Source organism: Podarcis vaucheri (genome assembly GCF_965113315.1).
Source record: "Podarcis vaucheri genome assembly, chromosome: 15".
Taxonomy (NCBI): Eukaryota; Metazoa; Chordata; class Lepidosauria; order Squamata; family Lacertidae; genus Podarcis; species Podarcis vaucheri.
Window position 1 is genome coordinate 1586503 of NC_138753.1, and position 26718 is coordinate 1613220.

Below are 26718 nucleotides of genomic sequence, written 5' to 3' on the forward strand. Positions count from 1 at the left end.
CCCCCCCCCCCCGGCAAAACCACCATTACCTTGGCTTTGTGGGCCAGAAGCCCACCACCCCTGAAACAGACACTATGCCAAATACTCCAGATGGAGAATTACTCTCACCTTACATAAGGCAGCATCCTGTGTGGCTTTAATTGGCCTGGAAAACCCTTTATTTTGTAAAATATATATACCAGTACACAATACAAGTTCAGAGGGTAGTTGAAGGTAGAAGAGGAGGAGTTGGGGTGACTTTCACAGACGACCCATTTGGGGATGGACAGTGGTGGCAACTCAAATCTTCCCATTAGTGTGCTCAATTCTTGCTTTAAACTGATAACCCAAAAGTGGCAATGGTCTTTCTTTTCTGGTTTGAGTTTTTGAAAACTAGTCCCATGAAGCAGAATTACCTGTGAAGAAACTAGAACCTCCCAATTCCAACCTCTTCTTAGGGAATAGTTGATGGGGACCCCAAAGATGCAATAGCAGCCAGCAGCTGGGCACTGCCAGACTCCTACAGCACCATTTGGTGTTTTCCTTCCTTGTATCAAAAATTCATGTAACAAGATTCGTTGCTGCCCAGCACTGAGGGAAGTGGCAGATCGCTAAGTGACGGTGCCTGCAATGGCAGCCAGGGATGGGGTGGATGTTGAGCAGAAAATTTCTTGCCCTTGTCTGCCTCTACTTCACTGCTCCTGGAGCTTGGCGTGCCAGCCTCTCCCTCTATAGATTAGAGTCCAATATGGTTCTAGCTAGCAGCAAAGAAAGATGAAGCAAGCAGCCTCAGAATGAGGCAAACTACTGCAATCCCCCTTGCTGTGCAGTCCTTGGTAGAAACCGTCTGCTGTCATCTGTTCAGTCAGAAAGGGGAGGGCACAAGTATTATGGGTGTGTGACCTGTTTCTCATCAGAGCTGTAGTACAGTTGGTGCTGCAAAGCGGCTTCCCTCATCTTGCACCCACTAAAGTATAAATAGCTAAAAAGTATGAAGAGTCCATGCAAGTGTAAGGAACCGTTTGTGCAACTGCACACCTTTCACACAACACTAGTATGATCTGTTCATTGCGTTTCTGTGGACTGGAGGGGGCTGAAGGCCACCGCCCTAGGAACACAGGAGGAGGACCAGGCTTCTGGCTCCGATCGCCAAACAAGGCACCCAAGATGGCCACTCCATGGCCAATACAAAGAAAAGGGGTCCTGGGGCCAGTCATTTGCTCCAGACTGCATTTCAACGGACGGGTGGTTCTTGTGGCAGGCTAGATGCTCACTCTTTTCAGATATACCCCTAGGAAAGGGATCCATTAACCTCAGTTCTATGTGCAGGTAGGAGCAGTAGCAGCTGTTAGCACAAGGGCAATGCCAGAACCTCACTTGCCCCAAACAAATCCGTTAATGTGCAGACTCGCCATACCACTGGCTCATTTGGCATTTTGAGAAATGGGGGGTGGGAGAAGGGAACAGCTCTCAAAAATGAAAATGGGCGGCTGCTGAAAGGAATGGGCACTTGAATCAAGCAATCCATTTTAACCCTCCAGTACCAACTACAATTCTTGGCATTATTCAAGAGGGAAACACTGTTAAGAGCCCCAAGCCCCTACCCACTCACCAAGAAGGGTACTGAAAGGCATCACTAAGCATATTACTGGAAGGGATGGAGACTGATGGGGGCCTGGCAGATGCTGCTTGAGTGCTGAAGCATTCCCCACTTTTGAGAGGGTTCGGTAGAGAGCAGTCTGAGGTGCAGAATCTTGACACAGTATTTTATTTATCCAACAGACTCACTGCTCAGCCAGAGGGGAAAGCCCAGATGAAGCTAAAAGGCAAGGAGACAGTTCAGACCAGAAGGAGGAGGGTACAAGGCATTAGCAGAAGGAGGCTGAAGCAGCCAAGGAACAGTTTTTCGGGGCCGGAAGGCTTCCCCACAATCCTTTCAGTGTTTTGTCAGCATGTGACCAAAAGGACTGAGCACAGCTAACAGCGGAGTTTAACTTTGAAAGGAAACAGAGCCGTTAAGAAATGAAAGGGAGCATGGCTTGTTTTTCAAAAAGGTGTTCTAGCTCAACCAGAGTACAAATTTTTGACCCAGTTAGGCAGGCGTCTGCCTTGCTGCTTCCCTGATAAAAACTGTTTCCTCGCAATGCAACAATTAAGCAGATTGAACCACCTCACGATTGATTCAGTGCCCAAGTTTGCGCTCTCTGGGCAGCCGCCAATTGAGACCCACAAATTCTGGTGATGGCCTCCCTCTCCATTATGCTACAGCCAGCCTCTCTTCCATTAAGTAACACTTTTCTTCCTGCTACTTGTTCGGTCTGCAGCTCTTGCTAAACATTTACCAGGGTAAAGTAGCAGTAGTATTTGGCATCATTTTAATTTAGGGTTGTTTTATTTAAGTTTAATGTTAATTCCATGCTGTGTTTCAGTAAGAACAATACAGATCCTGTATCTGTGGCTCCAGTCAGATATCCAGTAGTACAAATTAGCTTCAAGTTACACATACTGAACAAAAGAGGTTGAGCTAGCGAAAAGGGAGGGGGGAGGGAGAGAAAAATATTGAACACACATGCAGGCTTTCAACGCCACCTTCAATGCTAACCTGCTTGGAGGGAAAGTAAAGAGAAGGCAAGAATGAGCAGCCACGGATTGTTGAACCGTTACCAGCACCGTCTGTTGCAGCAACATCATCTCAGCACAGTTGGATTTTTTTTTTTTGCTTTTTGTTTTTTCTTTTACAGCAAAACCACTACAAGAACTGTCCCAATGAAACCGGTAACTTCAAGCTAAACGCCCAATTCTAAACACTCATATAAAATTGTTTAAACAATTATAAAAAATGAAAAATGCCAACACATGCACTCTACAGTGCAAGCCTCTGCTAGAATTCTAATGGCTTCCAGATGTCACCTCCAACACTGACAGAAGACAACACAGGAATGCAGAAAAAGCCTCTATGCAGCCAGTCCGGTTAGTGTCTTAAAAGAAACTGAAAGCTGGCACCAGTAAAATCCACAGACATTCACTCTTGCCTTTTAAAGAACTTTTCAACTGTGTAAAAAAACCAACAGGGTAGGAACCTAAATTCTGGGGCCCATCACAAACGTCAGATCAGATGGTTCCCAGGGACACTGAGGGGCTTATGGGAGTGGGTGCGGTAGAAGGGGGACAAAGATGGGGGTCTCTTATTGGCCTTGATGTCTCACTGGTTCTCATCTTCCACATCCTGCAGCGCTTCTTTACTCTGTTCTTCACCTGGGAAGGAAAACAACAGAATTAGGCCATGGCTGTAGGACAGCAGATCACCCTGTCGTTGAGGCCTCTGCCTGCCAGGATTCACCTACAGAGCTTGGCCCCTCACAGCAGCGGCAGGACAAGTGGGCAGCCCAGCAGGGGGTGCCTGACAGTGACGAGAGCAGCCCCCCCCACCGCATTGGTGAAATCTCAAATGCTGGCCATCAAAACAAGCATCCAAAATAACCAAGTAACTTCTACAGCCAAAAGAAACGCCTTCCTCCTTTCACCCTAGGACCATGGCTCTTTTCAGTGGCTCCTATCTCTACAGCAACACACTGTTAGTCTACCCTGCAAACCTGCTCTGCAGAAGGCAAACACTGTTTTAATGGTTACTTTGCAACTCCAACACAAGCAGCCTTGTGCCAAAGGTTACAGAAAGGGTTGTTTTGACCAAGGCTGTACACATGCTTGGCGTTAATTTGGAGCCACCTCCTCAGACTGAAGCATGCAATGAACACAGACTGCTCCACTGCCCTCTGCCACTCACCAGTTGGTGCCTGACCTTACACACACAAGCATGGACCCTGACATCCAAAGGAGAACACACCTAACATGGCATGGCTCTAGCCCCAGACATGCAGGACTTGGATCAACCAGTAGAACAAGATGGCCAAAATGCCGTCTGTGCCTCTCCCTCCTGGCACTCCTGGTAGAAGGGATGCGTCACTGCACGTGCCAGGCCCTGGCAGTGCAGAAGTTAAGCTTTGCCATTCTGAGAGGCACAGAAACGTGTTGAAAACTGCCCAAAGAGCAAGCGCTTAACGGGGCCTGCCCAGGTCTCCAGAAACCCAATGCCAATGGCCCATATTCAGAACCTATGGGAAGCAGGTGAGCTGGTGCACAGCCCTGAAAGAATCAAGATATGCAAGCAGGACCACGAGCATTAGTGCCAAGGAGGAAAACAGTCACTCCCCAAGTAATCATGAAGACTTACAAAGTAGAGTTTTAGAAAATGAACAGGTGAAGTTCCTTTTAAGAATCTACACAACAGAAAGGGGGGAAAACAGGAGTTAGAGAAAGGCAGCAAATGAGCCCAGGTACAATGTTTACGGAAAGCAGGAGATGGGAATGTGGCAAGCCCAATCTGGCTGGTTAGGAAAGGGACTGCAAAGATACCAGCACACACAAAAGTCAGGCACATCTGGGAACTGCCACTGTGCACTGATTCTCCCTTTTCACCCTTCACACTTTCTCACAACTCGAACCAATAACTTTTGAGGTAGAATCAGTCATCCTGAAGTGGATTCCTAAGAATGCATCTTTTCCCTGGGTGTCATTTTAGCACACAGGTAGTGTCCACTTTAAGCAGGTCTAATTGACACACCATCGCAGACGCACTGGTCCTTTTGGACCCGAAAGAAGACTGGAGTGGGGCAGAGCATAGGGGCTGGGAAAGGACACCCCATGTGAAATGCTTGCTGCCTGTATTTCACAATACGGATGACTACTGAATGAAAAACCAATTAACTTCCCCCAAAAGCAGAAAAGGAGGAATGGATTACCCCTTGCTGCTCTTTTGATACTTCCTTGAGCAGCTGAGGTGGGGGCAGGGCCTTCTGGAAGGTGGCAGTCCACAGGATGACCTTTTGAGTACCCAGGGAATACCTTTTCGTCCTCCCAGGCATTTTCACTGTAACGGGTGCATCTATTTTAGTGATTTGAGATCTGTGCACCATGCAACGCTCCATACTGGTTTTATTTATTTTTTAAGTTGCTGTGCTTGCAGTGGTTTTAACTTTTTGCTTTATTATTGTTAAACTATTCTAATTTGGATTTGTTCTGTTTTATTTACAGTATTTATAGTCCACTCCACTTAAAAAAAGTATCAATTCCAGAGTGGGTAACAACATAGAAAAACTTGTGCAAAAATTACAAAACCATATAAACAATGGTATGTACACAATACAAAAAGCATAAATTTTATGTGTTGCATAAATACAAAGAAAGCTAGGACATATAAAAATTGATTTTTAAAAAGCCCTTCTCTCCTGCTGCCGCCTCACACTCCTGACCCAGAAAGGTACTGGACCTTTTAATACTGAGCTGAACGAAAATGAGGGTTGACAGCAACACTTAAGATTTCCCTGAGAAGAGAAATACTGGCTTCACCACCAACACTATTTCTGCTAGATGAACCCCACCTTGGTGCTGAATGGTGTGCCTGTGGTAAGACTCGAGGAGTGCTGCAAGAGTGAAGAGCTGGGTGGAGAACCAGTACAGGGTTTTGGAGACGGGGTCTGTTCTCTAGCTGGGATTGGGGCGTCCAAGTCTGACAAAACGAAGCCCAAGGCCACGTGTCCTAAAAGCGCTTTTCCTTAATTCTGCCTGGGAAAGGGCCATGTGCTCCCCCCCTTTTTTTAACATACCAACCGTCTAGAAAAAATAACTGTTGGAATCCAAATCTGGACAATTTGCTGACTACCTGAGAATGTGTGTGGAAGTATCTGACACCAAATACTACTACATTTATTGCACTGGCATCTGCAGCACGGAGTGCTCCCTGTTTGTGATGAAAAACATCTAGTCCATTTGGGGTAAAAATGTGGCAGAGCACCTGGCCTTGCAAACAGAAGGCCCCACATTCAATCCTTGGTGTCTTCAAGTAGGGTTGGGAGACTCCCTGCCTGAAACCCTGCTGAGCTTTAGCTAGTCAGCGCAGACATTATGAAATTAGGCAGATCAATCAGTGTCCGTTCTACCCGGACACTGAGGTCCAGCACCGAGGGCCTTCTGGCGGTTCCCTCACTGCGAGAAGCCAAGTTACAGGGAACCAGGCAAAGGGCCTTCTCGGTGGTGGCACCCTCCCTGTGGAACGCCCTCCCACCAGATGTCAAGGAGATAAACAACTATCTGACTTTTAGAAGACATCTGAAGGCAGCCCTGTTTAGGGAAGCTTTTAATGTTTGATGTATCACAGTATTTTAATATTCCTTTGGAAGCCGCCCAGAGTGTCTGGGGAAACCCAGCCAGATGGGCGGGGTATAAATAATAAATTATTATTATTATTATTATTTGATGCAGTATGGAGCTTCTTTTGCTCCTCTCCCCCTCATCACCGGCCTTGGGGATTCTGGGGGGGGGGGGGGGTTTACCAGCAGCAAATGCTTTGTACTCTTGAAAACTTCAGGACCCCTCTGAGCATGCTGGGTGCCACATTAGCTCCACCAGGACTAGCACTCCAACTATTAGTGGCTAGGAGGGTCGGTTTCCTGCAGGACCCAAGACAAGGTGCTCAGCTCCATTTCACTTGTTCTGGCCACCCCACACCTTGTCTGGATCATGTACCAAGCACAAGCGCATTTGCCGCCTTCCAGCCACCAACATTCTGCACTGTGACCAGTTCTGCATTTACCAATGCCAAGTCAAGCTACCAGAACACTTTTCCATCTCATGAGATGAAAGATCTGCCACGTGAATTGTGAAAGTCATGATGATGCTTCTTTTTCAACAAAGAGGAAACTATCTGATCGCTTTTATTTTGTTGCAGAGGACCAAACGCATGATGGCCAGGCATTCCTGATTTTAAACAGCAGCAAGGTTCCAGCTGGGAAAGTGAATTTTGTCTTTTTCAAAAGACTGATCATAATTCTGAAGCTAAAGGTCAGCCCCTATAAATAAACAGACCCCGTTATGAGGCTGGTGGTCTCAACAGAAACATCTCATGCGATCATGACCATCGTTTTCTTTTCCTCACCTCACTTCACGCTTTGCAACTAGTCTGGGACTGAACAAGTTTCTTCCAGCATTCACAGCTAAAATGAGGGAATCAAACTGCCCGCTATGTGGAACCAAGGCTTCTCCGTGGGACCCCAGCTGGCATGCAAAGTTCATGATGGCAACTGGCTGCTTTCTGCCCTCATGGCCTTTTGAACTCTTTTTATCTGTGATGTATTTTGTGGCTTGTCCTTGTTTGCTTTTTAATGCTAGGCCTGGATTCAATATTGAAGTGACTGCATTTCTGCTGCCTTAACATTGTTTTGTACCCAATGTATTTTTGCCTAGAGAAATGTTTTTCTGAGACGATCAGCAATATGCATAATACAGGCACCCCACCCGTTTACACGTGCTAAATGTGTGTGCAATAGTGGAGCACACTAAACCCAGAAGTGACTCAAAAGCATCACGGGCAGGGGGAGGGGTGTTTGCAGGCTTTTTCAATGGTGCTTCAAATATATGCAATTTTGCAGATGAGTGCAGTGCCTCGGAACATATCTTCTGCGTAAGTGGGGGAGTGGGTTGCTTGTAATGAATTTAAAAATTGTGATTCTCAAACTAAATGCTTGAGGTACATAAGAAACACCCTCCTCCTGCCTGTCATAAATGACAACTCACTGCAGTAGCAAATGCAGTCACTGAATGAGCCCAAAACAAGGCCACAGAAGAAGAATGAGAACAAGGCTCACAGGAGTGTAGCTGAAAGGAAAACGCAAATGCAACACCAGAAAAACAGTCTCATGAGCACATTGAAGAGCTGGAAAAGAAAATGAGGAGTGCTAAGGAAAAGCCCTGCTTGGGCTCCTGACAGTTCCTAGTAATTTGGAGGGCGGAGTAGATGTCTGGCACCCTGAACAAGAGCTACCCTGCTAGAAGGGGAGGCCACAGCAGTCACCCCTCCAACAGCAAATTCAAGTGGCTGAGCATCTATCAATGCAGTGGTTTATACATACCACGAAGATCCTTAGGCACACATTAGTATGCAATTAAAAAACTGTGGAAAAACTAAAAGGAAAAGGTAGTTTAAAAAAATGCTTACAGCTGAGCCCATGGGAAAGGGAAAAGGGTCAACATAAACTGGAAGCCAGACTGTGTCTGTTTATCAATCAATCAATCAATCAATCAATCAATCAATCATTTATGGTTGAAACCTGGAAAAAGACAAGAGACTATCCATGTGTCAGTTGGAAATATGGAGAAGAACTGGAGCATTTCTGGTGTCATGCCAGTAAGAATCCTAGATGGGGAATCACAACTGCATGTCCTCCAAAATATAAGCATTGAAAGACTCAGCTTTGAGGCTGACAGTCGCAAGGTGATCAGCTGGGAGAGAGAAAAAGTGTCCCCTATCTCTTCCCTACTTCTTAAATACCGTGCCCCCAACAGCCTAACCAATGTGACACACTTCCTGTTCCAGGCTAGCTGGAACCTTCTGCCCCACTTGCTCTCTCCCATGTTAAGATTAAGGCTGGAGCATCATCAGCTACTCACCGTCACCCTGCATGTCTGAAGTCCATAGTGTCAGGTTATCACGTAACAACTGCATGATAAGTGTAGAATCCTTATAGCTTTCTTCGCTCAGCGTATCCAGTTCTGCAATAGCATCATCAAAAGCTGCTTTTGCCAACCTACAAGGAGACAGATGACAAAAAGTGTTCCAAGATACCAGATCTAACAAATCAAAACCAATTCACGGAGAACAAGGCTAGCAGTGGCTCCTAGCCACAATGCTCCTCAATGCCAGTTCCTGGAAACTGTGCGAGGGGAGAGCTGTTGCACTCAAGTCCTACTCATGGGCTTCTATTGGGCCACTGTGAGAACAGGAGGCTAGAATAGGTGGCCTCCCTTTGGCTGCAGGGCTCTTATGCAAAACCGCCCCTGAGGTGCCACTGCCCTCTTCTACAGCACTCTCAGGATTCTCTCCACCTTTTGTCTCTCACCAGGGGAGCAAAGTTTTAACCCACAAAGATGACCAGGGGTGTATGGGCGGGCACACAAGGGCGACCCTTTTGCATGCCTACCTGGCTGCACACTCCAACAGGCCCAGAGACCCAGAAGCAGTGGCAGCTGAAACACCCACCCACCTGCCCTGACATCTTCTGCTTCTCACCCCTGCTCAGAGCTGCAGGAGACAACCTTGAGAACTCTGCTTAGCAGGCAGCACCTCCCCCAAACCCTCCCATGCGGGGGGCTGCTCCTCACCTGCAGGCGCGGTCAGGAGAATTAAGGATTTCATAGTAGAAAACAGAGAAGTTGAGGGCAAGTCCTAGGCGGATGGGATGTGTTGGAGGAAGTTCTGTCATTGCAATGTCACTAGCAGCTTTGTAAGCCACCAGGCTGTTCTCAGCAGCTTCCTTCCTGTCGTTTCCTGTGGCAAACTCTGCAAGATACCTGTGGTAGTCCCCTTTCCTGGGAGCAGGTGGAAGGAAAGAAGAAAACATTGCTTACTTCAACAGCTTACCAGCTGGCATAGCCTTCCATATAGAACATTTAAGCAGAAATTTAAATATATAAATTTAATAAATAAATAACCAGCTATGCAAGCTATTGACTATAGAGACAGATTTGTTTCTAAGCTCAAATAATACAATTTCCTTTTCTTTACTGATAGTTTTCTGCCTTAAACATAATTCCCCACCCCAAGAAAAAAGCATGAAATGTTTGTTACTTTATGGTGAAGTAGCTAGTTTACTGTCTGAATAAAGGCAAGGCGTTCATTCATGTCAAATTTAATAAATATAGGAGTATAACATTATGTGCTAACTAATGCTTGCTATGTTGTTCACAATACATTTTATGTTCTTAACAATATTATACAAGAACTGATGAAAAATATTACAAACGCTTCCATTTCTCTCCGAACTTCTGCTTCCCTCTGGAGGGGGCAGGAGGAGAACTGTTCATCCCCTCCTGCCCCTGCCTCCCAACACGTTACAGCACTAGGGAGGATCCCGTCACCTTTGAGAAGAACCCATTCAACCCACAAGCATCATAGTTAAGGCACCTTCCCCATTTCACACCTACATTTTATAATAGAAAACCTTGGATTCGCCAGTGTTGGCTGCTGGAATGAGGTGTTTGTCCAGTACGTCCAGAATATCACAACAGATTAGTTTCAATTCAGTCTCAACCTTGGGGGAGAGAAGAAAAAAGAATGGCCAATTCAGAAAACCTGCTGCCAATGAATAAACAAACAGAACTTTAACAGAATTTTTGAATAATCATCAGTCTCACTCCTGTGGAAAAGTGTGCTGCTTTGCCTTCCAATCCCTGCCTCCAGCCCAGGTAAAGTTTCTGACTCAAGGATTTACCTCCCTCCCCTACAAGCCCAAGAGGTATACAAAGTAGGAGCAGAGAGGCCCGCGCCCCACTTAAATGCCCCAGGGGGCAGAATGGAGGGTCTGAAGGAAGAGGCCTGTGGGGCTATCTGTTGTTTTGCAATCCAAGGCAGGGATTGGGTGGGGAGATACACAAATTTCATCAGGTGTCCCACAGATCTCAACATGGGAGCCTGTAGGGAATTCTTTTTGCCCACTTTCCCCCCAGCTGTTGTTCACAGCAACATCCTTCCACCTCACCCTGATCCCAAAATCTTCAGCTTTCAGAAACAATACCCCCTTATCTGTGTATTCACTGTAGTGCAAATGCATGCCCAACTGATCACTACAATAGGGTGATCTAAGTTATTCCTAATTTCCCAGTGACCACTCAGTGATTTGCTATTTGATCCAGCAACTCACCCTAAACTCTTATTTGAATCCAAGGTTGAGACACTACAGCGGTACCTCGGGTTAAGAACCTAATTTGCTCTGGAGGTCCATTCTTAACCTGAAACTGTTCTTAACTTGAGGTACCACTTTAGCTAATGTTCTCATCCTGAAGCAAAGTTCTTAACCCAAGGTACTATTTCTGGGTTAGCGGAGTCTGTAACCTGAAGTGTCTATAACCCAAGGTACCAATGTATCTACTGTTATGAACTGAATACAACACACAAAGCCCTTAAAAGATCCAGGGAACTTTTCAGAGCTTGATTTGCCTAAGATGCAAATTCTTCACTGTGCTCCAGTGCAAACATATGGATGCCCATTGTTAGACAGCTTCATTTCCACAGCACAGAGGCGTCACCATTATTCCCTTACAATTCCAGTTCAAGCGATTCCCATCACTTTATGCAAAGGACAGCATGCTCGATTGTAGGCATGGGTGCCAAACAAAGGATCCCCCACCCCAAAGACTGTCCACTTGGAACAAAATGAGACCATCCGGACCTGGTGCTGTGGTGGAATCCACCGGGGGGGGGGGTTGCTATTGTGCTCATGTCCTGCTTGCAGGCTTTCCATGGTTGGCCAAACTCTGTGCTGCAGCAGTCAATGACAAACTGAATATTTGGCATTATGAGGAAAGGAATGGATATAATAAATGCCTTATATATAAATAGATGATCTGTCTGTGCTTGAAATGCAGGTACAGGGCTGGTTGTCTGGTTTCAAAAAGGATATTGAAGCACTGGAGAAGTGGGCAGATCTTCACAAGGAGGAAAGGTTCACACTCCAAGGTTGGTTAACCATTTGTGCTTTTACACTTGGCTCCCGCAGGGGTTTCCATGATCAGGAGCCAACTGCTGCAATTCCCCCTTTCTCCTGCTTGCCCCATGCATACTGCCCCTCTGGAGCCAATGTGAGAAGGAGGGTGCAGAGGAAAAGGGAACCACCCATTCCCTCCAATTCATAGAAGCCTCCATGTGCAAAGAGACACCATGGGATGCAGCCTTAGAGAGCTGAAAAGATAAGGAGAAATGTAACAAGTGTTGTGAAGGGAGCGGATACTTTTCTCTCCTCCACATAATTCCAGAACCATGATTTGCTCTTTGCTTTGACTTTTTTATTGCCCATGGTTTTCATCCAATCAGAGGCACAGAGCTGAAAGGGGCCCCCGAGCATCATCTAGTCCAACACCCTGCAATGCAGGAATATGCGGTTGTCCCATATGGAGACTGAACCTGCAAGCTTGGTATTATCAGTACCTTGCTCCAACCAACCGAGCTATCCTTGGAGCTTATTAAAGGCTTATTTTATTGTATCAGATGCAACACAATGTCTTTCTTTCTTATTTATTTATTTAATGACACACCATGTGACCTTGTTACAGGGCTGCAAATATAAAGAATTAAATTCACAGCCACCCCATAAAACTGGCAGTTGTGTTCAGAAAATGTATGCTTAACTGGAAGAGGATAGTCATGGGTTTGCTTTTTTGTCCGTTAGATTTCAGAAGGGTTTTTTTATTCCTGGTCGAATGAACGCTTGCCTTGCAGCTGCCCTGTGCTCTAAGAATCCCATTTCCTGAATCTATTGGGGCTCCTAGAGAAGCATGCAAGGCCTTTGAAGGCCAGAAGCCCAACAACCAAATCCACTGTCTTCTAAAAGCAGAAAAGGCATTTCACAAGCAGAGATAGCCTTATTGTTACAGGATTCAGTCTAAGCAAGTAGGATGGGCATCAACACTCTCCAAGGTGAAGTGATTCTAGTTTCGGGTTCTAGCCCTTTTCTAAGAAGGTCCTTTCTGCCCACCCTTGTACCTGAGCATCACTTTTCCATCTTTCCCATCCCTTGAAAAAGGTAAACAGCGGCTGGGAAGTTTTTGTTCCCAATGGGCTGTTTCAGGGCTTTTTACCCTCTTTGGTAGTTCTGTAAATCTTAGGGTTCCCTCAAACCAGCTGATATGTCCCTTCTGTGAAAGTTGCAGTTGTTAGTATAAACGCCAGCAACGCCTGGTTGATCTGCTACACAGCTGAGGATGAAATGTGTGCCTGTGATGTAAGCCCTGAAGACAGCTCCTCATTCCTCTTTCACATTTATACCCAGCACCTTGACTGGAACAGGCAGAGACCAGGAAGAGAGCAGGTGCCTCAAGAAGCAGCTGCCCAGGTCAAGGAAAGGTCCAAGTGCACATTGAATGGGATTGAAGAGCGCAAGCAAAACACCAGTGCAAGGTCCACACAGTTTTGCTGGCAAAGAGCCCAACAGAACAGTGCAGCTGGGATGTTGGGGAGGGAGGGGAATCCCCAAACTCACCCATGCCTCAGTGTACACTGGGAAAAGTCTTGCTCAATCCCAAACACAGCCATCACAGAGAAATCATGAAGCAACCCTTACCTGGGGGCTACCCTAAACAGCATGGCTGTGCAGCTGGAAAAGTTATGTTCCACAATCCAAAACTCACACACTGATGCTTGCAACGACAACAGAATTCTGTGAGCCCCCCCACCCACTGGACTGTGTTGCATGTAGGGTTGCAAACCCCGCCAGCTGCCCCCTCAAGCGTCCCAGGGGTCCCTTCTCTCCTGAGCACTCACCATTTGCCGATACTCCCGGATCATCTTCAATTTGTCTTCTCCACCTTTGTTTTCCTCTTTCTGTTCAATGCTGCTGATTATTCTCCAAGAAGCTCTTCTAGCGCCAATTACATTTTTGTATGCAACAGACAGCAGGTTCCTTTCTTCGACGGTCAGTTCAACATCCATCCCAGCTACTTTCTTCATTGACTCAACCATTTCTAAAGAGAGAATAGGTGTGTCTGTGTGTGCTTGAGCAGAGTTGCTCTCCATGCCCTTCCATTTAAATCCATCACCAAACCAGACACAAGCCTGGCTTTGAATTAATGTCAGTCTGGACAAACCTGAGCAGGGGAGGCAGGAGGCAGGCAGCCACTTGCACAACCCAGGACAGCCTCACAGACCTACAATAACTCAAGTGGTGTGATTGTTGTCACCAAAGCACTTTCATTGTGCATCCATTATGCTATTCCAAGGAGCCAGGAAAGGGCGCTGATGAGCTGCACCATTGACGTGCTGAGCTACAAACCACCAGGGCTGTGATTTCAGGTCAGCTACTCAGATTAGATGTACATCATGCAACTTTTTCAGCCCTCAAGTGTTCTCCTGTTCATGCACATGTAGTATGAAAACAGAAGATGCCTTCACTACAGTGAATTTATACACACTGTAGCAAAGAACAATAATCAGAAATGGAGCACAAATATATCAACCAACTCCAAATTGTATCCATATTAAAAGGGAAGCCCTTTATGTAAAGCTGCTTTGGGGCAACCATCACATATCACTGGGCACCAGCTGCAGTCAAGATCTGCTATATGATAGAAGATGAGGCATTCCAAGCTATGCTGAGGCAGATGTGTGCTGGAGAACCGTGATGAAAATGACCGGATTGTATTGTGATATCTGTTGTCACATGCTTACACTGCATAATTCCTTCTGCTTCCAAAATATAAGTTTCTAAATTTGGAGGGGAAGAGGGCAGAAACAGAAGCACTGGTAAGGCTAAGAAGCAGGGGACAAGAGGTGTTACCTGGCTGCTTTAGCAGAGGAAAGATGAAGAGGCAACAAATGCAGGAACCAAAAGGGGAAAGAGAGACACTAAGAATGCTCAGGAGACATTTACCCCAAAGAATTTAAAGCAATACTGTTATTCAGGCGGGAGTCTTGGAAATATGCTAATATGCATGTATCATGTTTCTAGAGTTGAGTACAGGTTTTAACCTGAAACACATTGGGCAATGAAGTATATTCAGGGCACCTTCATGGTCTCATGCCCATTTATGCTTAGAAGTCACCCAAACATCTGGGGTTGCCAGGCCACTGCCAAGCAGGGAGTGCCTTTGACCTTATACTGCACTTCTGAAGCTCAGTTTTCAAAATCAGGAAAGGCCTCCTGCTCTGGGAGAACCTCTTGCCTCTTGGTGTTAAGGAAGGAGAGCAGCTGTAACCTGGAAGGGGCAGGGGGAGGAAGAGGAGCACCTGTGATGTTCAGCTCCTGTGGTCTGCAGGGGGCCTTTGACAGGCAGCCTAGCATGCTTTAGATGTACCACGTGAGGTGAAATAAGAAGTCAGCTCTGCCTTAACATTTCAAGCAGACAGGTGAAATGGAACCAGGTCATCACAAAAAACACACAGGCATGCCCAAGAGTGGTAGTCAAAAGCTGTTCAGCACTCTAAGCCATTGCCACTTTCCTTTGCCCAAGATGCGGCTACCCAGGCAAGGGATAAACTCCAAAGGTGGCAGCTTCCATGGTCTACAAGGAGCTAAAAGGCACTTTATGCGAAGACTGCAAAAGGCCGGCTGGGTCAAGCGTTTACAACTCCCAGAGTGTCCACATGTCACCGCAAATAGCCCAGCTCCTTTTCAATAAATACAGTCTTCCTTGTATTGTAAGCTCAGCTGTCATGGCCAGGATGGGATGGAAACAGGCCACCTAATAGTAAGTGGCTTTCTGCCTTGGACAGCTCCACCCTCCCCTGCTTTGGAGAGAACCTCCCTGCACTGCGATCAATGTGTGCTATCCACAGGAACAAGGGCACCACCCCACACTCTCTGCCCCGTCAAACCTCCCTGCCCCTCAGCATGGAGAAAAGATACGGGCCAGTGTCACACAAACCCAGGTAAATGCCTACTCCCTACAGGTTGTAAAGCTTAAGGAGAAACTGAGTGAAGCAGAGAGTGTACTTTCGCTTCCGGGTTTCACAGCAGCAGATGCTTTTAAATACTAGAGCAAATGGACCTAAGCAATCCCCACATCTTCAGTTCCCCAGCAAGGGACAGTGATGGCAGCTAAGCAAGCATGCTATTTCCCAGTAACCCCCCCCCCCGATTATCTTCCTGCGAGTCTCAGAATGGTTGTTCCCGCTGCCCAATAACGGGCAGTGGTATTCTATAGTGCTTTCAACGAGAGCCTGGCGAATACCCAAGAATTCTGCCGGTCTTTTCCAAGGGAACACGTTGGGGGGGGGAGAGTGTTCGCTTGAACTAACCAGCTTGGGGCAAAAAAAAAGACCCACCTCGGGAGCCCGTCCCCAGTGCGGGGCGCGAAACTGACAGTGAACATACACCCCCCCCGCCAGGCGTTCGGGGGCTGCGGGAACCGGGGAAATGGGTGGCCGTAAGAGAGGGAGCCCATTTGCCCGCACAGAACAAGGAGCCGCGTCGCCCTCCGGCTGGCTCTCCGCCTCCGTCCGCCACGCCCCTCTGCGCCGCCGAGACCTCCGGGAGCCGCCCAGGCCCAGCGTGGGGCTTTTGTCCTCCCCGCCCAGGAGACCCTCACGCCGCCTGCCCGCCGCCCCGCTCCCCCGCCGGCGTCTTCAGCGCCTGTCGCGCGCGGCAGCCATTTTGTGTGCGCCCCCCCACGCCCCGCCGCTTCTCCCTCTGTCGCCGCCGCCGCCTCCCCGCCCGCCCCGTCTTGCCGGCCCGCGCCGCCATTTTGTGCCCGGCGCTCCCCTCCGCCAGCCAGCGAGGCAACCGCCCGCCCCTCCCTCCCTCCGCTGGCCCTTGGTCGCCGCCGCCCTGTCTGTTCTGGCTCCCCGGCTGGCCGGCCTGCTGCCTCCCTCCCTCCCTCCCTCCCTTCCGTCCCTCTCCGCCTCCGCCGGCCAGAGGGTCGGCGGCGTCGTCGTCGCCCCCCGCGCGCACCATCGTAGCGTTCGGCCTGCTCGGCGAGCTTGGCCTGGTAGACGAGGTCCTCCCGGTCGTCCATGTCCGTCGGGCGAGGGCGGCGGGGGCTGCGCGGGGCGGATGGAGACCGATGGTCCGGCGGGGGGGGCTCAACCACGATCAGCTCTCGCTGCTCTCCGGGCAAAGATGGCGGCGGCGCCTCCTCCCGCTACATCCGGGCACTCCGGGCCGCGCGCGCAGGCGCACCGCTCCGCTATGCACGCGCGCTCTCCCTCCCTCCCCCCTCCCGACCATAGCAACAGCGGCTCCCTAGCAACCGCGAGAGCCGCGGCGTCCGCTTCCGCCCTGGCCTCCAGCGGTTGTCCGGCGGGCGGCCTCTTCGCGCCACGCAGCGGCTGGCCTGTGGCGTAACGGTTAGAGGGTCGGACTGGGACCCGGGAGAGCAGGGTTCGAGTCCGTCCCTCAACCCTGAAACTCATTGCGCGACCTCGGGCCTCTCAGCCCAACCTACCTCACAGGGCTGTTGTGAGCTCCTTTGAAGAAAAATGTGCTATATAAATACAATAAATGAAATAAAGCCCGCAGGTGTGTCCTGGGGAAGAGCACTCCATTCGGGAGGGGGGCGGCATCTGATAATAATAATAATAATAATAATAATAATAATAATAATAATAATAATGTATTATTTGTACCCCGCCCATCTGGCTGGGTTTCCCCAGCCACTCTGGGCGGCTTCCATAGAAACCAAAAATACAGTAAAATATCACAGATTAAAAACTTCCCTGAACAGGGCTGCCTTAAGATGTCTTCTAAATGTCAGGTAGTTGTTTTTCTCTTTGACATCTGATGGGAGGGCGTTCCACAGGGCGGGCGCCACTACCGAGAAGGCCCTCTGCCTGGTTCCCTGTAGCTTTGCTTCTCGCAATGAGGGAACCGCCAGAAGGCCCTCAGTGTCCGGGCAGAACGATGGGGGTGGAGACGCTCCTTCAGGTATACTGGGCCTTTGAGGCCGTTTAGGGCTTTAAAGGTCAGCACCAGCACTTTGAGAAGGGCGCTCTGCATGCATTCTGCATCCCTGGTGCACCTCACAACCCCACTTGCATCCTTCCCAGGCACACGACTGCTTGGCCGGACCCTTGTCACCCTGCGCAGCCTCCTCCCCACCCCCCTGCTCAAATGGCAACCCGATGTCAGGGAGGAGGCTTGCCTCTCAAAAGGACTCACACTTTTTCTGTTGGATGCAGGGAGGTATACAAATATATACTTTGGCAAAGTAGTAAGTAATTATTTCTCAAAAGATCTGCTGCCCAGATCTGGGGACACCTTTGTAATAAATTTAGAATTTTTAAAGAAAAATAACCAGCTGACTTAATATTGGCAGACTGGCTTCAAACCTGGTTGGCAGGGTAAGTGCGATGGAGAAAGCTTTCCACAAGAATTATTTGATTTCTCTACTACCCTTCATCTGAGGATCACAGGGTGATTTACACAACATAAAGAGCTCAGGAGGGTGGAGAGCCGAATGGCACAAACTTTGGACTAGCGCAGTGCACAAGTAGGCTGCAAAGAGGTAGAAATAGCTCAGTTACAGTGAATATTCGGTACCGTGAGCAGCTGGCATATCCACAGGGAGAAGTTGGTTTGAACTAGTTTATTTGTCAGCTGTAGTCTCAATAGCCACAGTGCAATCTAAATTTTCAAGCACATCAAAGCGGTGTCAAAACTCTTATATGCCATGTGAGTTAAATATAATTTAAACTGGCAGGAAAACTGAAATTCATCAACTTTGGGGACACATAATGTCCTTTTAATAGTAATTCAATTTGCATCCTACATCTACCAAGAAATTGATCCTAATGTGCAACGCACGTAAGAAAATATTGAGGTACCTTTTCAATTTTGTTGCAATCACCCTAGGTATCTCACATATCCATATGTCTATATTTTTAAAGCAATGAGTCACAAATACGGTTTTTGCAATTTTTATTTACTTCACGTATTATGCACATGTCAATTACATACTACAAAAAGTAACTGTCAAGAAAGTGTGTAGTGTTATATAATACAGTGGCACATTTTTACATGTTTTTGATTCTTGTTCGCTTACTTAGTATCTTTCATCCAAATGGCATGTTATTAAAGATGATTAAAATACTTGCAGTATTAGGAATTCCAACAGATTAACAAGATTAAACCACAGCAAGTTTTAGTATGAAAGGCTGGGTTTGACTTAGATGGAAGACAGGATACACAGCAGCCCATTCAAAGAGAGTTCAGTATACCGATGCAAAACTGCACCAAAGAGAATGAAAACAGGGCAACCGATGGCGGTCAGAAACCTTTATGAGTTACGCTAGCTGTAGCACAAGTTAACCACCCAACACTGACCAAGTGACGCAGTCTTAAATCTCTGAAGTAACTAGGAAGGAAGGAGCTTCCCTGTGGAAAAGAAAAAGCAGCCTCCGATCTTGTGCAGGAGTTTAATGTCATCCATGCTTCCCTGCCTTCCAGCCTTACTCAGCACAAACATTGAAGCAAATGGAAGTTTGTTTTTTTCTGTTCCGTCTCAATCACTGTTGCATTCTTAAACACAGGGACTTTCCCCACACAACTTAAGAGAAGGGGTGGGGGGGTCTTCCTGATGTTGCTGGATGACAACTCCCATCACCTCTGCACTACTGGGTGGGTTTGCTGGGCTTGACTGGAACTGAATGCCAGCAACATCCGGAGGACTGTGGACTTAGGCACAAAAGCTGGTTCCCTGCCTTCTGCCAAGCTGATCAGTGCCAAACTGAAATGGACTGTAATACCTATATTTTTTATTTTAAAATGCAGCACGTCAAGGTTTAATTAAAAATATTGCATTTCTCTGTAAAATACAGTTCCATGACAAAATTTAATAGTGTGAAAGAGGAACTACTAAAATCAACAAAAGCAAAGAAAGGTCTATGGATTTTAAGACTGTAGCATGTACTAAAGCTGTTTAATAAGGAGTTATGTTATCTTACAGGAAATGCTGTAAAAAGAAAAGGGAGGAACTTGCTGAGGAATTGGTCAACTTTACAGAGACAGGTAGGTCTCAACTATCAAATTCCAGTTAAGGAGAAGAATTAAATAATAATAATCTGCGTTCCCCATAAAAATCCAAGAAGGTTCATGAAGGCAACTGATTGTGTTCACGGCTTGCCCAATAATTTGGAAGCATGATCTAGATAAAACATGCAACAAGCACCATCAGAAGGAATATTACCTGCCAACCTGAATTATTGATCAGCAAGAGCATTTTGCTAAAACCTGTCTGATGCCGTCACACATCTACAGCCAATTTGCATTACTCTGCAGGCACTGCCCTTTCAACGTAAAGCAATCGCACTTAAGCAGAAGTGAAGAACATGACCACTGCAGTGTTCCAGCCCCAAGGGCCTAACACACGGTGGTGTGTTCTGCACATGGTCTCCATACTGGGATCCAGCTACTCCACTGCAACATGTAACAAGACAACACCCCACTTATATGGGATCATCCAAAGGACATTTCAGTTCTTTATCCTTTAGGAAGAAAAGCCTTCTTTACAATTGCTGCATCTGGGTGGATGGTTGGATTGTTTAAAAAAGGATGTGGGGGGAAAGCAGCCTGGGAAATATTAGCACAAAAGTTGGATGTTTAAGTAGTGAAAAAGTGAAGGGATAAAAATTAATTTTGTGAATTATGAATGTATTAGAATCAATCCCAAAGCGTTTAAGTATTTCCATTAGTTTATTAAAAATAAGATCTTCATGGAGCCATCATGTGAATGCTTTACAAATGGAAACAAACAGACCTAAATAGCAGGTTTTAAAAAAAGGTTTTGGCATTTTGATTTCTGATGGCAATATTCAGTGCTTATTTTCTGGGGGTACGCACACCCCTAAATGTTTTGTGAATCTAACAGGAAAAGAAAGGTTTTTTTAAAAGTCTAGCACGGTGAATTGTCCGTTCCGTTGCTACCCCCGATGGTGGCCTCATTTCCTGTCACGGTGTTTCCTGAGTCTCAGACGGAATGAGAGTACCCCATAACCTTTTTTTAAGGAAAAAAGCACTGGCAATACTTATCTTACTATACTGAATGAATAAAAGCACGCAAAGACTTTGAGGCACTTCCATTCCTTCCTGCAGCGCGTCAAAGGTTACATCTGGAGTGTAGTGCTCAGATCTGTAACAGATTCAGCAACTTGTATCGTTACCCATATTAGTGAATAAAGTGCAACAAACATAGTTCTCTGCACTTAGAAGGCCAAATAGTCTACCTAATTTTTTAGGTTTTAATCTCTACTTCTGGAATTAAATCAGTAACTTGCTATGCCTGTACTGGAGACTGATTTCTGAAACCCCCTTTCTTGGGAACTCTGGGGAATAGCCAAAACGCAGAATAGTTATACAATAGCTAACCCATTCAAATGATGGTAGTTATGCAACAGCTACCCCAGTATCAAAATAGTATGTTTAAACAGTCACCTGCAATGTGCAAATTGTACTTATTATGCAACAAGCAGTTATGATGCAGGAGTTGCAAATCAAATCCAAAGAGAGGAAATTTTCTTGGCTTAGCAAGTTGTGAGCTTTCTACTTAACCATTCAGGTTTGCTGCCTACAGACAAAGCAATGGGACTGGTAAAGCCATACACAAGAACCCTCTTGAGGTGGCCAAATCCTACTTCCAGCAGGGAGGAGGGGAGGGGAGAGGGGAAGTGATGTCTCTGATTTACCTATCCTTATGTGCCACTTTTGGCACAGAAGCCATTGAGTTTCGTACCCTGAAAACACAAGCCTCTTTTAAGTGTCGGGTCCCAGGGATATTTCAACAATATCAGTGTCTTGCAGAAGTGACACTGCTTTTGACATCTAGGATCAGTCTATGGCAGCTGCAGTGGAACACAGTGTGTTTGTTCCCATCTGTAAGCAGAACCATTGAGCCATACTCAGCTGAAGTCTTCCTCGGGATTCTGTTGATCGAGCAGCCGGACATGCGTGAACGGGAAGTGTCCTCTCCTGCCATTGCACTCTCCTTCCCACTGGCCACTCATGTTAATCTTGGTGACCTTTACCAGCTCACCGACCTGCAGCCAAGAATGAAAGCACCACTGTTAACAACTCCTCGGACAAGTAGAGTCCACAATTATTTGGTCAAAGTAGTCAGTCACAACACTATACTGAACCAATAACCCCTTTCCAAAAGCACCAAGGAGAATGGGAAGCAGTGAAATTAAGACACACAACCAGCAAAGCATCAGTGGAGACTCTTGGCTTGACTCTTCCAAGACCACAGAATGGCCTTCCTGGTGCAGCCTGCACAGCTGCTTGCATATTTCCGTTCCACTGTGTCCAGGAGAAAACACAAAGCGGCACCATCTCAGGTGCTGCTCAAAAGCAAGTGAAGTCACTTGGGAAAAAATTAAGCTCATTTAACAGGCAGCCTACAATCACAAAAGGTTTCAGGTTTGAACTGGCCCATTTTATTGCTTTCATAAAACCAAGGACCACTCAGTCAAATGAGCAGAAGGCAAATCCCGCTTGCTGCAGGAACTGAAGATCCCAGTGGGGCTTGGATTTAGCGCCAAATTTATGATCAGGATGAAAACTACCTGGTGAGCCTAAGGAAATAGTGTAGCCTCCCAATAATATTAAGGAAGTGGAAACAGTAACACTCCCATCAGGCAGGCCTCTCTATGATCAGACAAAGCCTTGCAAATCACCTGGGTCACCTGAAAGAGTGAGCAAAGAGCCTCTCCCAAAGCAGCTGCCCTACAAAAGTCTGCTTTGCCATTTACTGCTCCAACCTCTTGCTCTTGAACAACTGAAGTTAGGGTTTTATCTACTCACATAAGGGAAATGCTGTATACAGTGGTACCTCTGGTTATGAACTTAATTCATTCTGGAGGTCTGTTCTTAACCTGAAACCGTTCTTAACTTGAGGTACCGTTTTAGCTAATGGGGCCTACCGCTGCCGCTACACGATTTCTGTTCTCATCCTTAAGTAAAGTTCTTAACCCGAGGTACTATTTCCAGGTTCACAGAGTCTGTAACCTAAAGTGTTTGTAACCCGAGGTACCACTGTAGTATGAAAGCATAAACCTCTAAGGAGACAGTAGACCTTACTGAACTGCATAGCAGTGTGCTACCCACAACATTTGGCATAGCAATCTGTTTGCCAAAGCAATGTGTCTAATCAGGCCTTTCAGAAAACTGCATGGATGTAGAGAACCCCCTTGTCTCTGAACAACACAGAATCCTCATTCTTTTGGATGCACAAGCCTGCAGAATGAAACAATTCTAAAGTTCAGTATAGGCTGCTCCCAGATTTCGGCATAATTAAACCTTTAAGGAAAAAACAAAAGTGGCAATCGCATGCACTAGAGGCAGCAGGCAAGCACATCCTGCCTGCCCAAGGGTCCAACATTAGACACGTGTTACATTTTGTAAAGGACCCCTGGATGGTTAAGTCCAGTCGAATTTGACTATGGGGCATGGTGCTCATCTCTGCTTTCAGGCCTAGAGAGGCGGTGTTTGTCTGCAGACAGCTTTTCCAGGTCATGTGGCCAGCATGACTAAACCACTTCTAACGCATGGGGCACCGTGACAAGTGCCAGAGTCACAGAAACGCCATTTACATTTAGTACTGTAGATGCACAAGGATACAGGACAACATATTGCTGCAAGGTGAGGACTGGCCCCTTAATGGTATGTTTTCACCGCCCCTTTCATATATTTTAAACAAAGAATGCATGAAAAGCATGACTACTTTTGATTAACAGCAAAAGGATTCTTAACCTCTTAGGATGCAAGGCTATTTGAAAGAGAAATTGCTTGAACCAATCTCTTTTTGCCCATTATGTACCTCCAAAGCCAAGGCTGTCTTGTCGTAGGCATTAGGGACCCGCTTCTGGATAACCCGGGCAAAAATGGGGCCATTCTGGAGGTTGGGGAGCGGAGTGTTGATGCTGGGCTGGGCATAGGGACCTGGCTCCGGCCCACCCAGCGGCTGCGGGAGCGCACTATCCTGGTTACCTCCAATCGGAGCAGATACTGAAGCAGAGGCAGGTCTATACTTCTCGACGTACGGAACAGGGATCATCCCTCGCTTGCCTTCGCTGTCTTCTGCATTCCACCACTGCTCTTCAGGCTTTTCCCGGATTCTCAGTATGTCTCCTTTTTTAAATGGAAGATCTTCCTCATCATTGCCATTAAAGTCAAAGAGAGCACGCACATACTCAGCCTCTTCCTGCCTCAGTTGCACATCACTGTTATGTTTGGATTTTGAAACAGGTTCTATCAAGGTTGTAGTGTCCAAGTAGTGTATTTTGTAGAACTCCAGTAAAGCTGGCAGGGAGTCAAACTCTTGGTCCCCTATTCGAAACCTAGGAGGATTATTTGACCCTGGGAGTAGGAGGGGAGAAAGAAAACTACAGATTACTTACTCCAAAAACTATGAGCATGGCCAAACAGATAACTCTGACTGTAACTAGCTTTCTTTCAGTACAATCAACTTTTCAATTTGTGACCGTCTTAAATATTTATTTAGCTTATATGCAACCATGTAAAAGCACTCTTTTTTTACTAAGGCAGTGTTTAAAAATATCTAATACCTCATTGTAAAAGCAAACAAAAAAACTCTCCAGTGTTATGGAGGGTCACCACACAAATGTGCCTTGTCCTGCATCCTCAAAGCAAGCATCACTTGCGCAATCTTCTCTCCATAATGGAATGCATTATGGAGAGAATGCATGCATAAAGTTGTGCATTCAATTTACAGGGCACCATCTGAGCCCCAACCACCAAAGTAACCAAGCCAAGCGGTTTTACAGCACTGTCAACAAACACTTGATTGCAAACTCGGCAACTGCTGCTCTTCCAAAAGATTTCAAAGGCGCTTCATGCCTTCAAAGCAGGTGCAGGTGAACCGAGCAAGCAGCAACAAACACAACACTGGAACTTTGAAACAGTTATAAAAAGCCAAGCGTAGGAGCAGCGCACATCTTTTCGGGGGCCAATCGCAACAGCAGGAAGTTCCCAACAGAAAGCAAGGAATCAGAAACATTGCTGGCTGCAGCGAGGCAGGATCCTTTCGCGGACCGTCTGGTCGCTCCTAATTTTGTTGGGGGGGGGGGTAGAGAAGAGCGAAGGTGGAGTCAGGAAGACTAAAGTTCCCTCTCTCCCAGTATACAGCTAACCAAGGACTGGGGTCCACCCCGTCTCAGGCCAAACGCAGGCGCGGCCTAGCCCGCCAGAAAACCGAGGAGGCGTCGGTCTGCCGAACCAGCCTCGTGCTGGGGCAGCCCCGCCCAAGGCAGCGCCCGAAAAGGCCTCCCGCCGCGCCCGCTGGAGCTGCAGGCCCCTCGCCCACATAAAGGGGCGGAGGCGGGGGAGGCGGCGAGGCCGGCCCCGGGGCCCCCGCTCCTCCCTGGGCGCACCTTGGCTGTTGACGATGTAGTGGGAGACGCGGGAGCTCTCGGAGACGGAGAGGACGAAGTCTCCGGGGATGCTGCTGGAGTCCCGCACCAGGAAGGTGCCGTGGCGCTGCCCCTGCAGGAGCCCCACCGCCTCCACCCGGTTCAGGCGGCCCCAGTACCAGCTCGCCTGGTCCTCCGCGTCGAACTGCCCGGCCATGGGCGCCGCCTCGGGCCGCCGCCGCACCAGCAGGAGCAGGAGGGGCCGCAAGCCCGGCCGCCGCCGCCGCCGCTTCCCTCCCCCCGCCCTCCAGCCGCCCAAGATGGCCGCCGCCGCGCCTCACCGCCCGGAAGTGACGGTGGGCTCGACCGGAAGCCCTCTGAGCGGGGGGGGGAGAGAGAGAGAGAGAAGATCCTGCTGAAGCGTCATAGCTCTGCGTCACGGGCGGGGGCTTAGAGCTAGGCAGGGAAAGAAGGGTATCTGACAACCCGGAGAAGGAACTTCCGGAAGCGGAGAGTCTTGCAACTTACGTCACTGCCCCGAAAGCTCCTCCCCCGGGGCGCGGGGCAGCAGATCTTCCAAAGGGGGCAACTCTGAGGGCCCGAGGGGGCCGCGCCCCCCCATAAAACATTTTGGGGGGCCGCCGCCAAGTTGATGGGCATTACTATTCAAATAGTGTGCGTGCTCCACGTCCTGTGATTGATTATGCGGGGCAGTGCTTACCAGCCCCCCCCCAATATTTTATTCACGATGGCATAATAATAAATAATAATAATAATAACAACAACAATTTTTTATTTATATCCCGCCCTCCCCAGCCGAAGCCGGGCTCAGGGCGGCTAACAACAATAAAATAATACAACATTCTAAAATCATTTCATTATAAAATTAATTCAAATCAAATTGAATAATAATAAATCCCTAAGATCTTTATGACGTAGCTGCCAACTATGATAGCGGAAAGTGGTGCCTCCACGGCCAGGAGCAGTTTATCTCCTTCTGCCTGAGACAAGGTTTTTAGTTGCCCCTTTGTGAATAGGGTTTTATGGATTGTAAATGTTTTATTGATGATTTGTTAAATTTTAGGTATGATTTATGCTGTATTTCTAATGCTCTATTATGCTTTATCACGCTACTGTTATTTATTGCTTGTAAGCTGCAATGGATAAGAGCATAGAAATACAATCAAACCCAGCTTCTAAGGAGGCCTTTTGCCAGGAGGTCCTGCTGCTGCTCGTCTTTCCAGGCACTTCTGTGGGAAGCAGACAGGAGGGCTCGATTGGGGTAGGCACTCCCACCCCACATTCTAGTCCAGCAGAAGCAAGGCTCTTCTCCTGTTTTGCTGCTTGGAATCTCCTGTGGCTGCAGCAGCTTTAAATGAAGCCACTTAATATTGTTTGCACTGGCTGGCAGCCTGCCCCCGCTCCCTCCGGGATTGCATGCTGGGGACATTGCCACCTCTACCGGTAGATGCTGCCTGGGACAACATGGGTCTTCTGTATGCCAAGCACTGGCCCTTCCCTAGAAGTTGGTATGGAAAAATTGAGGGGAATAGGGCTGTAAAAGCCAACCCCAAGTTCTGTGGGTCAGAAAAGTTAGAGTGGAGGCAGGAACCAATGGAAAACAAGGAATATCTTTATTTTTCTGTTGCAGCAGAGTCCTCACCATCACCTTGCAAGGAGGTGATGCCCCAGGATAAAGGTGTGTAAGTGCTTTTGAAGACTTTAGAAGTCGCCCCTTAGCCCAGAGGCTTTCAACCTTTTTGAGTCCACGGCTCCCTTGTCCAACTACAATCTTTCTGTGTCTCCCCTGAGGGGATACACTCCAAACCTCAGAAGCCCAG

The 26718-nt window shown here is 47.5% G+C and overlaps 2 protein-coding genes across 4 annotated transcripts; both read right to left on the reverse strand.

The window, feature by feature from the left end:
* Window positions 1-1724: 1724 nt before the first annotated feature.
* YWHAE (tyrosine 3-monooxygenase/tryptophan 5-monooxygenase activation protein epsilon) lies at window positions 1725-16676 on the reverse strand. Of its 2 annotated transcripts, XM_082201946.1 has the most exons (7): window positions 16470-16676; window positions 13346-13545; window positions 10015-10121; window positions 9193-9399; window positions 8482-8618; window positions 4211-4256; window positions 1725-3234 (listed from the first exon to the last, which is right to left on the reverse strand). In XM_082201946.1, the coding sequence occupies exons 1-6, from the start codon at window positions 16531-16533 to the stop codon at window positions 4249-4251; spliced, it is 723 nt and encodes a 240-aa protein (XP_082058072.1). In that variant the 5' UTR covers window positions 16534-16676; the 3' UTR covers window positions 1725-3234; window positions 4211-4248. The 2 variants fall into 2 exon arrangements, with proteins under 2 accessions (XP_082058072.1, XP_082058071.1); XM_082201945.1 differs by lacking the exon at window positions 4211-4256 and having other exon boundaries at window positions 16470-16674.
* Window positions 16677-18417: 1741 nt separating this feature from the next.
* Window positions 18418-25165, reverse strand: CRK (CRK proto-oncogene, adaptor protein). 2 transcript variants are annotated; one of them, XM_082200762.1, is made up of 3 exons: window positions 24899-25165; window positions 23496-23864; window positions 18418-21547 (listed from the first exon to the last, which is right to left on the reverse strand). In XM_082200762.1, the coding sequence occupies exons 1-3, from the start codon at window positions 25092-25094 to the stop codon at window positions 21540-21542; spliced, it is 573 nt and encodes a 190-aa protein (XP_082056888.1). In that variant the 5' UTR covers window positions 25095-25165; the 3' UTR covers window positions 18418-21539. The 2 variants fall into 2 exon arrangements, with proteins under 2 accessions (XP_082056888.1, XP_082056887.1); XM_082200761.1 differs by having other exon boundaries at window positions 23326-23864; window positions 24899-25158.
* Between the last annotated feature and the right edge of the window lie 1553 nt (window positions 25166-26718).

Excerpts from the sequence above, each read along its gene's own strand:
- YWHAE (XM_082201945.1), bottom strand. The coding sequence starts at position 16,533 with ATGGACGACCGGGAGGACCTCGTCTACCAGGCCAAGCTCGCCGAGCAG. Across the intron at positions 13,546-16,469 it reads GCAGGCCGAACGCTACGATG|AAATGGTTGAGTCAATGAAG; the intron begins GTGCGCGCGGGG and ends TTCTCTCTTTAG. Across the intron at positions 3,235-8,481 it reads TTCAGACATGCAGGGTGACG|GTGAAGAACAGAGTAAAGAA; the intron begins GTGAGTAGCTGA and ends TTTCCTTCCCAG.
- CRK (XM_082200761.1), bottom strand. The coding sequence starts at position 25,094 with ATGGCCGGGCAGTTCGACGCGGAGGACCAGGCGAGCTGGTACTGGGGC. Across the intron at positions 23,865-24,898 it reads CTACATCGTCAACAGCCAAG|GGTCAAATAATCCTCCTAGG; the intron begins GTGCGCCCAGGG and ends TCCTACTCCCAG. Across the intron at positions 21,548-23,325 it reads AGACAGCCTTGGCTTTGGAG|GTCGGTGAGCTGGTAAAGGT; the intron begins GTACATAATGGG and ends TCTTGGCTGCAG.